Source organism: Asparagus officinalis, chromosome 8 (assembly GCF_001876935.1).
Source record: "Asparagus officinalis chromosome 8, Aspof.V1, whole genome shotgun sequence".
Classification (NCBI taxonomy): Eukaryota; Viridiplantae; Streptophyta; class Magnoliopsida; order Asparagales; family Asparagaceae; genus Asparagus; species Asparagus officinalis.
Window position 1 is genome coordinate 127,453,510 of NC_033801.1, and position 14,781 is coordinate 127,468,290.

Genomic DNA, 14,781 nt, shown 5'->3' on the forward strand with positions numbered 1-14,781 from the left:
TCTGAATCTAGGAAAAAAAATATTATTTTTTAAAAATATTTATAACTATTATCCATCCGAAAAAAGTGAAGAAAGAGAGAAAAAAACTTGCAGAAAATATGCATCATCCAACGGCCTTTTCTTCTTCGGCGGCATCTTCTTCTGATTCCATTAGAAACCGAATTCAGGAAAAAAAATATTATTTTTTAAAAATATTTATAACTATTATCCATCCGAAAAAAGTGAAGAAAGAGAGAAAAAAACTTGCAGAAAATATGCATCATCCAACGGCCTTTTCTTCTTCGGCGGCATCTTCTTCTGATTCCATTAGAAACCCGCCCACATTACATCCTCTGACGCTCAATTCCTCAAGCAGCCCAGCTGCAGAGGTGACATCTTTGCGCTCTTATTCATCTCTACGCAGTGATTCATTAATTCTCTCAACAGTCTCCATAAACTCCTTATTATCTAAAAGGAAAAAGAAATTATTGAATTCATTTGCTTAACAAGATGTAGGGTAAAAAAGGAAGCCGAAAAAAGCATATTAAACACAAGGAATTTCCACAATTAATAGTCAAATATCGAGGAATCATTCAAATAATTTCACCTCCTTCAACCACAAACCACATTCAACATTTTTTTTAGGGGGGATGGTTTTCTAGTTGGGTTAGGTTTTATTTTTATTATTATTATTTGTGTGGTGTTCTTCAAATTTAATTTGATAAGAAGGCTGAGCATTCTCAAATTTTAATTATGTTTAATTAAAAAGCAAATTAAGTGCATGTTATATTATAAAAATATAATAATCAACCCTCATCAAGATGTTGATGTTTTTGCACCATGGTTAGAGAGACCTATTTTAAGATGACATCAGAGCAACACAAATCTAAATTCCACCGACCATGAATCTAAAGTGTATTTTTAAAATTTTGACACAACTGCGTGAGTCAAGGTTTAGGCCACTAAAAGAGCCATGAACTTGAAGGGGCATGTTAGAATCTATAAAAAATATAATTCTTAACTGTCATCATAACTTTGAAGTTTTAGCGTATATAATCATCAACACTCATTATAGTTTCGAAGTTTTGACATAATAGTGAGAGGGACATAATTTAAGACTACATCATATTGGATGACTGACTCTACACGACACTATGTGTACGTACCTAATCATGACTAAAATATCACTAATGGTCTTTTTTATGAAATGAAGGATTATTTACATCCTGGTATCTTATGGTTTGGTGTAATTACACATTGTGACTCTTCACTGAGGTTACTTACTCATATTTACACGGGCAAACCTAAACAATTCAAAGATTACTTTAATTAGTGTTACCCGTGTAGTCTCATTCATAATCTCAAGATTATTCATGTAGACATACAGATCCCAGAGTCACCTATGTGCTTATAGTCTACTACAAGGGACCGTGACGTAAACAATCTTAAAAATCAAATAGTTTCATCTCATCGCCAGATTTCCTTCTACTAATTTCCTAGTCAGTACTTTGTAGTAAATTACTGAGAGTAACTGATGTTAAATGCCTACTTGCAAATATAGACCAAAATAATAATGATAACAGAATAAAAGAAGACTGCAGGGACAAATTAATAATATTACCTTCAACGGATCTGAAGCGAATGCATAACTTCTCCTCCTTCAACTCCCGCACATACCAAATACAGGACGCGTTATCCCCACACTTCTCTTGTAGATTGATCGGTGAAACAACTGAAGGGGAGGAAATAATAATAATCCTCAATCAAACTATTACCAAGATCAAAACCAAAGAGAAAAAACAAAACCTAGAATTTAGGGTTTTCCTTGGGTTAAATTTCAGAAATCCCCTTAACAACAGACATTTATCAAACAACCTTTTTCCTTGGCTTTGGCTGATTATCAGCTAAAGCCATAACTTCCAAAATATTAGAAAATCTCCTTGAGTTTAAGGGGTTATTAGAAAACCCGGTCCACTTTCAACATTTTCACAAAAAAAGGCCCTCCTAAAAGCATGAGCCACAATTTTTACGAGCAAAAACTATCCTCTTGCATAATTTTACCCACATGGTTAAAATTGCACTTGACTCTATCAGGAGATTTTACGACAAAAATTTGAAAATTGAAGGGGGTTTTCTGATATTTTGAAAGTTATGGCTTTCTATAGTTGTTCAAAGTTAAGATTTTTTTTGTTCTTGTTGATAATAGTGTATTGATGATATGATCATTACAAGTGACGATGTGGCTGGTATACAGTACACAAAATCTCAGTTGCAACAATAGTTCCATATGAAGGATCTTGAATCTCTTCAGTATTTTTTTGTCTAGAAATTTCTTAAGGCCCGCAGGGTGTACTACTGTCTTAACGGAAGTATCTCTCGGATATTCTAGATCGAGCTGAGCAAACTGACGATGCAACTGTCGATAATCCACTCAAACAGAATGTCAAACTTCGTTCTACTGATGGTGAGCCTTTATTTGAACCTACCCAATATCAACATCTTGTTGGCCAGTTGGTCTATATGTGCATCTCTCGACCAAATATCCCTCATGTTGTTGGCATTGTCAGTCAATTTGTTAGTACTCCACGTTCTGTACACTATGTTGTCTTATTACAGATTCTTCGGTATCTCCGGGGTACTAGCACTCGCTCTCTTCTGTTTCCTGCTACATCCAAGTTAGAACTTTGTGCATATTCTGATGCTGATTGGGCCGGTTATCCCACTACCAAAAAATATACCACATGTTATTGTATATTTCTTGGTGATTCTCTAATTTCCTAGCGGAGTAAGAAACAAGATGTTGTTGCTTTTTCCAGCACCGAGGCAGAGTATCGTTTAATTTCCACAACAGCTAAAGAGATTATTCATCTTCGTCGTCTTCTCAGTAATTTTAGTATTTCTGTTACGACTCCTACTCCTCTCTACTGTGATAATAAGAGTGACATCTAGATTGCTAATAATCTAATATTTCATGAGAGGACCAAACATATTGAGATCGACGCTCATTATGTCTATCAACAACTTATCAAGGACAAAACAATTTTACTTCCTCATGTCTCATCCGCTGACGAGCTTGCAGATTTCTTCACAAAGGCCTTACTCGTTCATCGGTTCCAGTTTCTTGTACGCAAACTCACTTTGTTTGATCCAACATGAGTTTGAGGGGAGCTGTTGATAATAGTGTATTGTAGTGGGTTTTAGTCCCACATTGGTTGTGAGAACACACCTCACTCTCCTCTACTTGTATAAATATATGTGTACACTCAATATTCAACTCAAGGAAAATTTACCCAAGACTCTCTCTCTCTTACTTTAACATTTTTAAAGTTAGGTTTGTTCTGATATTGGTCACCAAACTACGTTATATTGAAATAAAATCCCCAAAGTAAAGCCCTAGGCTAAACTTAGCTGTCCAACTTAACTAGACTCCATTAATCTCGTCCCTTTTCACTAAACATTTGATGATCGAGTAGCAAAAAACGCATAGATTTGGTGGACTTGCTTAAAATATATAAGACTCGTCGTCTCATTTAAAATAAGTCAGGTTTGAGATACCAACAATCCAACATTAAAAAAAATTACCATCAAAATTTAAGCGGATCTTGAGCGTGCTTGCGTTCATAAAAACCAGTCGAACTTTCCCAGTCCCCCTGTGCTTCAACAGCTTCACGATTCCGTTCCCCCGACCGTACAACCCGCGCCCTTCGTCGAACAACCCGTTCACCCATTCATCGAATCGACTCAGCTTCGCTTTCCTAAACGAATCAACAACGTAAGAGATAAATTAACCCTAGAAGTGCATGTCAAGTTTTTATGGTAGATGCGAGGAACCTACGTACATGTGGAAGATGGCTTCTTCCTCCTCTTCATCGCCGGTGAAATCAACTTCGTTGAGCTTGACATCGGAGCTGCTCGCCATGGCGGTTGGTTTTAGAGAGAGATTGGTGGAGCTAGGGTTTAATACAAGAAAGAGGTCATATATGGCTAGAGATCTAGAGGGAGCTGATGGTAAAAAAACAAATAAATAAAAAGTGAATTGAGGCAAAACCTGATCCTATCGTCTGTTTGCAAACAATCAGCAAGTTTATCCCCTCAGGGAAATATGCGTTAGATTCCATATTTGAATTAGGATTGAGCTCTAATCGGTTTGAGCCAACTCAACCAAGTTAACCGATCGAATTTTGACGGTCTGGCTCGGTCGTGGAATATATTTCGGTCGGTTCGGTTTGAGAAAATTTCACTCAGGGGGATTAGTCATCTAGAACTTAAATTTGGAACTGGGATAATCTGTGGGATAAATTTTTAAGGTGTTAGTCACATTTAGTCATCTAGAACTTAAATTTGGAACTGGGATAATCTGTGGGATAAATTTTTAAGGTGTTAGTCACATAGAACTAAAACTAGAACAAAATTTTACAGTGTTAGTCAAGTAGAACTCTAATAAAACTAGAATTGGGATAATGGTATAAAATTATCCCACTTTTTTTATTTTTCTATACAAAAATAAGAGTTCTTGTCTCTCAAATTATTCCAAGTTTTAGCTTGGAACTAGGTGATAAAAAACTAGAACTCATATTTATTTTGTTATTTTTTATGTTTCTTTTTTTTTTTACTTCTTTCCTATTATGGTTATCACTATCATTAGACCATCATTATAATAATAATAATTATCAATATCTTATACTCTAACCAAAAGTTATTTAATAGTAAAGAACATTCTTGTAAGCAATTATCAATCAATAATAGTAAGTTTAAAATACATAAGTAGTATTTATATCTTTAAAATGTATAAATATATATTTCATGATTATAAAAATTTATCCCACCTTATTTTATTAAATACCCTGCTTCACAAAATTGTTTCTATTTATCCCACTAAAATATCCCACTAGCGAAAAATTATTTCACTTTACAAATTATCTCATTTTACATGAAAATATCCCAATTAACTAACACCCCCTCAGAAAAATTGAACTAATCGTTCTCTCAATTGTATGACACACTTCCTTTCTTTCTTTCTTTTCATTAGTTTATAAAAATTTTCCTCTTTTTTCCTACATTTTCCCTCTTTTGCATGATCTAGACATCAAATCAGAAGCATGTCATTATCTTATAGTAATCTGTTAGTAGTACGTTGCAGTAAATTATTCAGAGTAATTGCTGTAAAATGCCAAATTACAAATACTTGACCATGATAAAGAAGAAGATAGGGGCAAATAATTTTACCCTCAACAGATCTGAAGCGAATACATAAAGTCTCCTCCAACTCCAAATAAGAGAAATCTTTTTTTTCGGTCAATGAAAACTTTATTCATTTCCCAAATAAGAACATTTATATACATCACGATTCTCAGTTTTTAGAGAAAACTATCAGGAGACAAACCTGATCATCTTAAGGCTATACACATTTACAATGAGCAAATCCAATCAGTTTCATTTTCAGCTATATATGGAGAATTTATGCATACTGTCAGAGTGTCAACTTTGATCTGCTTAACCAAAATTAATCTCCACAGTCTTATGCTTCAGCTGAAAGATCCTCATATTCCTCTCATACCAAATGTGATAGATAGTGGCTGATAATGTTGATCTCTTAATTTTTTTGTTTTATATCTTTCCCTCTTATAGCTTAGTACAATACCAATCCAAGAGAGTCTCAACTACATGATCTCCATTTGAAATGAAGTCAGTCCATGATATGATTCCACACTTCCCTTGAGAAGGAGCATTCAAAGAATAGGTGATTTCGGCTCTCTAAGCATACACCAGTGCACAACCTACATTGATTTGCACTAACAATCCCTCTTCTTAATAATCTGTCTTGAGTTAGCAATCTGTTGTTTACAGTCAACCAGCAGATGAAAGAGTGCTTTGGGTAGTATAAACCCCCCAGACCATGTTATACCATGGGACTGAATTAGATGCAGGGGAGAGAGCACGATATAACTCAGCCATTTTGATTTTTGAGCTGTAAGAACAGGAGCTAATCATCTGTTTCAGGTTATCAACACTACCACTGAATTCCACAGCTTTATCTCTGGCTTTTAATATTTGTTTCCACATCCATGAGTCCCCTTTCTTTGTTTGTATATGCCAGACACTTCCATTCCTTAGATATGTACCATGGACCCATCTTATCCATAAACATTCTTTATTGATGTGAATATGCCAGAGAAGCTTCAAAGCAGAGGCCAGGTTCCAAATGGGGGCAGAAAATATCCCCAATCCTCCTTTTTTTCCTATCCAGACACACCCTCTCCCAAGAGACCAGAGGAATTCCTTTAGCAGATTGATATTTCCCCCATAAAAAATTCCTGCACAACTCATCAATTTTTTGGAGCACTCTAATAGGTAGGATATAATTTGATGTCCAGAAAACTTGTATTCCTAATATGGTGCTCTTGATTATTTGCAACCTTCCTGCATATGATAATTTTCTGTAATTCATACAAGACTGAAATTGGTCAGAAATTTTACTGAATAGCGGTGCACAATCTGTGTATGAAAACCTTTTGCATATGAGAGGAACACCAATGTATCTAATAGGCATTGTCCCCTCTGAAAACCCCAAGCAGTTGAAATCCTGCTCATGCGAAAAATAAGACTTATCATGCCCCACCTGCGCCTGAAACTCGATCGGCGAAAAAACTATTAAAAAAAGTACTCCTCATTAAGCCAATCTAAAGACCAAAACTCCTAGAAAATTGCAAAACCTTAAAAAAAGGGTCTTTATCATATTGGTCCCTTAAACCTGATCTATTTCGAAATAAATTGTTAGGATATAAAAATATAACCATAACCACATCTTCGGAGTTTTTAACAATGACAAGATATTTAATATGATATCAGAGCAAAATAGGTTCAAACCTCAGTGGTCACGACGCAGTTTTTTTTAAAAAAAATGATATCTCTTTATGTACTCCTCTATACAAATGGGAGACCCAAGATTCGCTATTTATGCTACAGTAAATACTACAGTATCATTTACTGCATCAAATATGAAACTGGTACAGGGAATACTACATCAGCATTATTACTGTAGCGAACATGAATCTGACTCTTTTTTGAAAAATATTACTGTAGCACACGGGAATAATGTAGCAGAGGCAGGATACTGTAGCAATTCAAAAAAATCGGTTAGGACCGAAATTACTGTAGTGGGAAAATATGACGTGTTTTACATGGTGTTCACACTAGTTAGAATATAAAAATAAAACCTCAAGTTTACATGCGCATTAAGACAAACTAAAGTTTACCATAATGATAATTTAAGCGAAGAATGGGCGTCTTCGCCTCCCTCATAATCAATCAAGCTTTCCCGATTTCCCTGTGCTTCAACAGCGTCACGATTCCGTCCCCTCGCTGCTTGATCCGCGTACTCGTGACTCAATTTATCGAATCGATACAACTTCGCCTTCCTAGAGAAGAAAGAAGTTTAATAAAACTGAGAACAAAATAAGAAAGAAACCCTAGAATCATGAAATTGATATTGATGATTGCTCTGAGGAATTTACACGTGGAGGATGGTGCCTTCGTCCTCTTCGCTATTGATGAAGGGGAGTTTCGCGTCGGTTGGGTCACGGGGAGTACAGGAAAAATTAGTACCGCTGTGAAAATAACGAAAAAGTCAGGGATTTATCTGAAATTTTGACGAAACCTGACAATCCTCTCTTGATTTTTTACTCTGCTACGAATTTGCGTTCATTTATCTACTGTAGCCTCCTCTAGAAGCACTTACTTTTTATAATTTACTATATTTACAACCTCATTGCAATTACCTTTTTTTAGGTACTCTAATTACATAATATAATCAATAAGATTTTATTATTTGAGTTTATGCCATCGCAATATCGCCAAAGCTCTCCTTTGTTTAGATGAACCAACGTAAACTCGTACAAAATTTCAACAAATTCTAGGAGCTTAAATCCTAATCTTTGATTAACTAACAACCAAGGGAGAGGAAATTCATATTCATACGGATAGTAAAACAAGTCGATAAGTAGAAAATATCCAAGAAAAAAAGAGAAGAACACCCAGCAAAAAGCAACAAAGGCAAGATTTTTGAGCGCATAATAAAAACTAAAAAGGGCTCTCTTTTCTCCTTCATTGTAGAAATCTAAGAAAAATATTTCCATCTAAACGATTTAGATACAAATTCAGCTTTCGCATCGTGACTCTTTAAACATTTGAACTTTTTAAGGCGCAAACCTTCTACTGCCAGAAGCTTTGGCGACTATTTTGTCGAATATTATCATAACTTCGCTCGCATCTTTGGCTCAGTATGAAATTCATGCGCCAGAGAATCCTCAGAGAACTGTGAACTTTGACAACACTCAGTAGTACATCATTCCTTCGTTGCATCCATTGGCTCCGCTTCTGTGGCCTCAGCTTTCTTACCTGTATAAAATTCAAGAAAAACATTTGTCCAGCAATAAATACCTAGGAGTACCTAACAAATCATCAAAATATTATTTGATTTGAATACAAGCAAAAGTAATAAGACGGGCTTTAATATATGAATGGCGAAATAAAAACAAACCTTTCTTCTTCTTTCCTCCGCCTTTCTTCTTCGTCTTTATGCCCAGTGCTAACCATGCTTTAATTTCCGGATCGTCATCTATTGTCTTTGTAGTTTGCAGCGGCTGCAAAGGATGAGAAGTAATCCTGTCGGATCCATTTGGCATCAACAACACTGTGAACTTGATGTGAGCAACAAGGTCACCTAACACGTAAAAGAGAACAGTTCAACATAAACATGTTCAACAATTTTTCTACAAGGTTAATTAAGGATAGACTTAAGGATAGACCCCTGCACTGTCGCTGTTCTGAACTTACTACCCTTTCTACTTTTTCTTATGCAGACAGATCCCATGAGTGATTTTTTTTTTTTTTTGACTCTTTTACTCTCAGAGAAAGATTAATGTTTTTCAACAAATAAACCCCTCAGGGTAAGCGAATTTAAAAAAATGCAATCAGGGGGTCTACTTGCAAAAGTAAAACTAGAGGGTGGTAGGTTCAAAACAATCATGCTACAGGGCGCCTATCGGCAATTAACCCTTTTTACAGGATTAATTGTGAACTGACCCCCTGTAGGATCACCAAATTGGGAATAGAGCCCCTGTAGTTCTATTTTGTGAGTAGAACCCCAGAGCGAATTTTCTTTGATTCTTAAAATTGTTAAAAACGTTTGAGGCATGTAGACCCCTATAGTTCTATTGGTGATGATAGATCCTCAATTGCTAATTCATTTTTATTTTTAAAAGAGTCGAAAGAGTTTACTAAAGGTCTTTTTCACTAAAGGGGTGTGTTCATATGAGTCAATACTACAAGGGGTCCATTCGCCACAAATAGAACAACAAGGGTCTTTGCACAATTGGGTGATACTACAGGGGGTTTGTTCTCAATTAAACCTTTTCTAGTGTCTGAAAGCATGCATCTGTCTCATGTGTGTGACTATAATAGAGGAGAGGTGCAAAAACCAAGTACTCATCAAATCTTTGAACAGCACTTCATTTTTTTATCTTACTGATTTGCTTTAATGAACAACAATATGTTAAACACTTTTGTCTCATTAACGTCTAAAAGAATAACAAGGGAAAAACTTCAAATTAAACTTGGGGAAACCAGTAGAAGAATGCTAGGCTGCATTACTTGGAACAAATATCAGAAGCTATTTCGAGAATGCTTGGACTATATTAACAGTAGCATGTTATATTACTGGTTATAGAATAAATTTAGAACTCAATAGAGCTTACCAGGCTTCTCGTGTAAAACAGGGTATGGCTGCAATAGATCATGATTTACACATTCTACAAGCCCAAGCCGAGCACGCTTCTCTTCCAAAGCCCTGGGATAAAAATTAAAAAAAAAAGTGGTAAGGTTGAAGACAAAGATTAACGAAGTTTGCAGGATGAAGATGGCAAACCTTGCAGTAAATGGCATGATTGGAAACTTCTGGTTTATCTCACTAAAAATAAACCTTGATGCCTTCAATTTTAGGTGGTAATTTTTGTCTACAGCTCTTTTATATATAGTGGTTTGCTTCTCATCCAATAACTTGGGCTACAAATTAAGAATTTGCAAGAGTTAGCAAAAAACACTAAGAAAAATGATGTTTTTTTTTAATTAATCAGGTAGGGGATTCATTTTACCTTTCCTTCACTGGTGCTGGTGACAATGTCTACTGCATAAACTTCATTTTCCTCAAATTCTGCATCATCCACTCTAGTGTCTGGATTGGATACACTAAGCACAACTTTGTTCCCATCAATTACAAACTGCTTGAGCTGATGACTGAGAACCCCTTCAACAATTTTGCAATCATATGCAGCAGCCACCTTCTGTATAGCTTCAGTGACATCCTTATTCTGTTAAACCAAGAAGAGAACAATGAAGCACAACTAGATATTTCTTTGTAAAGCATGCAACCAATCTATCAAAATGTGGTATTCCAGGAATAGTTAGTAAATGACCGAATAAAGTTTTAACATTTAACGCCAAAAGACCAACTAAACTACCTGCAACTGTGAACCAATGAAACCAACTAGGTGCAACACATATTAGCTTTCTAGTTTCTGTATCTATAGTATATCAATTTGTTAAATATAATTGGTAATGAGCTTATGTTGAGGTCACTGTAAATATATTTTTGAGTAGTTCCTATACTGCACTCACTGACCAAGTCCAAGAATTGCCTACAAAAATTTTGGTAAGAGAAAGGATGAAAAGTAACTGGAAAGGGATGTTTCTTAAACCAGACAAGAAATCACCTTTTATAGGGCAAGGATAGGGATTCAGACTTATCAGGACCATTTCACAAATGCAATCTAAAAAATGATAGGGAATAGAGGTTAATAAATGAGAATCTCAAAATTCAGAAGAACAAAGAAAGAAAGACTGTGATATAAATGACTTAAATAAGACTAAATTTTACTCATCATATGCCTGATGTAGGCTACAAAGGAATTTCCAGGATTCTAGGCAAATAAGCAAGTTGCAATAGGAGCCAGAAGCATCAGATCACAATGTCGGCAACAGGGAAAAGAGGAAGCCAACAATAAACAGCCACCTCGGCAAAGTTGCCATAGAATCCTATTTCTATTTGACATTTTACCTCCAAAAAAACCATTTATTGCACACAGAATCTAACTACGCCATATAGGAACTAGGAAGCAGCATTATGGGATATTCTGCACACAAATTAACTAAGAGACGGGTAGTGAGAAAACCATGCCAACCAATTATTTTAAGGACCAAAATCAGAATCCAAAATGATACGAAGGACAAAGAGGACATACACTTCTAAACAGGAAAATTTACAAAAAAAATAGAACAATAAACCATGTATTTAATCGTAAAACATAGAAAGTTTCTTTAATTAAACAAAATTGTGATTCTCTATCAGAGTAACTATGACAAGAGCTTCATTTGGATAAATCCATAGCTAAAAGAAAATTTTCATCATTTAGAGAATCCACGCATTGAAAACAAAATAGCCTTCAAAAAGTATTTCCCATTATGGAATCTCTGAATCGTAAGTTTTACAAGGATAAAGTAGTCATAGAGTAAAGTTATCATAAATTCACAACAACATGATCTCCAATCAATGAAATTCACATCCACAAACTTCAAATTTGAGCAAGGATTTAACTAGTTCTGAATAAAGAGAATCTACTAAAATGAAGGAAATAACAAAAACATGAATCTCTATCAGAGTAACTATGACAATAGCTTCATTGGATATTGATCCATCGCTTAAAGGTAGATTTACATCATTTAGAGAATTCATAGAATGTCAAGACCAAAAAGGAAGAGAACAGGTTTAAGAAGAATATTCAAGAAATAGGATGGTGAAGTAAATAAAACTAAATATTTTAGTCTCATATGAACCAAAAGCAAAGGTACCATAGATATCAATGTTGTTGAAGCTCTTTAATATCTCACGGAAGAAATATTGCCCATAGTTAAACAAAAACCTCGAAACAAACCTCTAAAGAGAACCACACCAATATCAAGCACATCCACAAAACAAACATAGTTTAATATCAATAAATAAGAAATAACTAATTGTGAATACTGAACACTTTGGTGCTAATGTGCCAAGAAATATATTTTGCCTACCTTCTTCCCTGGTCTCACAAGCCTCAGGGCAACCTCTGCAGCAGTGTTGGCTGCTGCAATTACATCCGCTGCTCTCCCAGTCACAGGCCCTTCTTGAAGTACATGAGTGTGTGCAACAACCGCAATAAACCCATCAATATGACAACCCATATCGCTGCAATAGAAAATGAGGAAAATTGTGAATACCTATAAAATCCTTAAACTTATTCCAGATTACAAAACAAGTCCAGTTACAATCAAACCTTACATTTTGACAACATCATTCTCCTCCAAGACATTCTCATCGCCAGCCAATGGTGAGTAATGGCATACTACGTTGTTAACAGAAATACAAGTTGGGAAGGCAACACCCCTCTCAATCTTTTTCTTCACATTCTTGTACATGCTCCCAGCTTGCCTAAATCCAACATTACGATTAAATGTTATACAATTTGTTATGCACAAACATGGAGCAAGCGCTTGTGAAGCATACGAAATGAGACAAGCATACTCTTTGTACCAATACTACCTCCAATACATATCAATCCAAATATATAAAATATTTCAATAAAATCTACAAAAAAGATATTAAATTATTAAAAAGGTAGACAGCATACTATGTACATTGATCAATACAAATTTATGGATTTTCCACATTGATAAATACAAATTTATAGCTTTCATACTAATATTCATCTGAAGTTTTCAACTACTACTTTTAGATCATTTAGATATATATAATTTGAGAACTCATTAATCATGAAGTCCCCGCAACCCTCACAATAAGCGCTTGTGAAGCATACGAAATGGGACAAGCATGCTCTTTGTACCAATACTACCTCCAATACATATCAATCCAAATATATAAAATATTTCAATAAAATCTACAAAAAAGATATTAAATTATTAAAAAGGTAGACAACATACTATGTACATTGATCAATACAAATTTATGGATTTCCCACATTGATAAATACAAATTTATAGCTTTCATACTAATATTCATCTGAAGTTTTCAACTACTACTTTTAGATCATTTAGATATATATAATTTGAGAACTCATTAATCATAAAGTCCCCGCAACCCTCACAATATGAGCATTCCGCATTTACATTATAGCTTATTATGCTTCATTCACACAAAATAATTACGATTACGAGAGCAGACACTCAAAACAGAACCTTGCTTCTACTAATACAAGAATTTCACATTAAGATGACATAAGGCAATGTAGTGTCTCAAAAATTCACTCAAAAATACACCTGCTTTGCAAATTGATGTGAAATATTGTAAACTCGTTGTGCCAACCTCATGATTTCACATAAAAATTAATTAACCACACTATAGGCTTAGTTGAAGACAAACCCATAAACAGATATATGCACTTCTGCCAAATCTCAGAATTGACAATACTCTAAGCTAATAAACATTATTTGAAATAGCAAATATACACTCACTCTCTGATGAAGTTGTCTCCTTTCTCGCATATATCAACAATCTTAGCTTTCGGTTTACACTCCGAAATAACCAACTGAAGAGCCTCTGTTCCCAAAACAAACATCAATATTAGACATGAAAGCAAATGATTTTTTTTACCCATATGCCCCAACAGCAGCCATATTTGCAACTTTACCCCGCACAAACTGCTAATTTATCCTCCAATTCTACCACATAAAGTTTCAGCTAAACAACTAACATTCCTGTAATATAGTAGAAGTGGGAGGTAAATTAGAATATATCTAAATTACGGTCAAATTTGCAACTACAATTAATAATTAATTTGAGGGAACATAAATAAAAAATTTCAAATGAACAGTGCAAGCTACGATCTTTCTGCTGAAATTTAAAGAGAGAAGTGTTTTGATATCAATACTATTAACAATCTCAGCTGCGCTCTTGTACTTCGTAACCACGTCAGGAGATGAAAGATCCAACTCCTTCTCCTCCCTCGCCTCGTCGTCCGACATTTCTCACCGTTAAACCCTAATCGAGAAAGGATCAGAAAAAGATTCGATTTTTGAAGCAGAACACGGGAATAAGCAAACCCTAGGTTGAAATCTTTACCTCGCTGAAATTTTTTGCTAAAATGGAAGTGAAATCTTTGGAGAGGGTTGAAGTGGAGTGAAGGGGTGAGCGGCTTAGGGCATCACTCTTCGTGTGAGCGTATATAAAGAGGTAAAATGGGTTAACGGATTTCGGTATCAAACCCGGATCCGATGAGACTTACTAATAAGTTATGCTGATTTTAATGGCTTTTAGTTTTTTTAATAAAAATTAGTTGAATTGAATAGTAATTTGCTTGGTCAAATCTAGCTTTTTAAAATGATTTTATAAGCTAGTTTTTCAAATGTTGATGTATACCGGCTTTTTAAAATGGGACTTATAAGCTAACTTATTTTGCATTTTACCAAACATATAGAAATAAAAAAAGCTCAAAAGTTAGTTTGACTAAAAAATAAGCCTCCTCAAATACTCTCTAAGTATCTCTTTCCTCTCCCTTATTTCCACTCGCTCTATGTTTCTATTGTACTCGGATCATCTTCACTATAAAGAAAAATTAGTGAGCTGACCACTACTATATCATGGTTATAAATTATATTAATAGTGAATTAGGGGGATAATATAATTCTTGGAGTGTACTTAGTGTAATGAGTTGACCACTACTTCAATTGATACAGTAGCGGGGGCATTGGTCGCAAGAG

The 14,781-nt window shown here is 34.9% G+C and overlaps 2 protein-coding genes across 4 annotated transcripts; both read right to left on the reverse strand.

Moving 5' to 3' along the window:
- LOC109822553 (ran-binding protein 1 homolog a-like) lies at positions 206-3,976 on the reverse strand. Of its 2 annotated transcripts, none has more exons than XM_020388774.1 (4): positions 3,815-3,976; positions 3,562-3,734; positions 1,601-1,711; positions 206-447 (listed from the first exon to the last, which is right to left on the reverse strand). In XM_020388774.1, the coding sequence occupies exons 1-4, from the start codon at positions 3,880-3,882 to the stop codon at positions 386-388; spliced, it is 414 nt and encodes a 137-aa protein (XP_020244363.1). In that variant the 5' UTR covers positions 3,883-3,976; the 3' UTR covers positions 206-385. The 2 variants fall into 2 exon arrangements, with proteins under 2 accessions (XP_020244363.1, XP_020244362.1); XM_020388773.1 differs by having other exon boundaries at positions 3,819-3,975.
- LOC109819782 (ERBB-3 BINDING PROTEIN 1) lies at positions 8,053-14,219 on the reverse strand. Of its 2 annotated transcripts, none has more exons than XM_020385687.1 (10): positions 14,144-14,219; positions 13,953-14,062; positions 13,537-13,621; positions 12,347-12,496; positions 12,100-12,253; positions 10,131-10,346; positions 9,905-10,041; positions 9,735-9,826; positions 8,519-8,701; positions 8,053-8,376 (listed from the first exon to the last, which is right to left on the reverse strand). In XM_020385687.1, exons 2-10 carry the CDS (start codon positions 14,044-14,046, stop codon positions 8,324-8,326), a joined length of 1,164 nt encoding a protein of 387 aa, XP_020241276.1. In that variant the 5' UTR covers positions 14,047-14,062; positions 14,144-14,219; the 3' UTR covers positions 8,053-8,323. The 2 variants fall into 2 exon arrangements, with proteins under 2 accessions (XP_020241276.1, XP_020241277.1); XM_020385688.1 differs by lacking the exon at positions 14,144-14,219 and adding an exon at positions 13,713-13,779.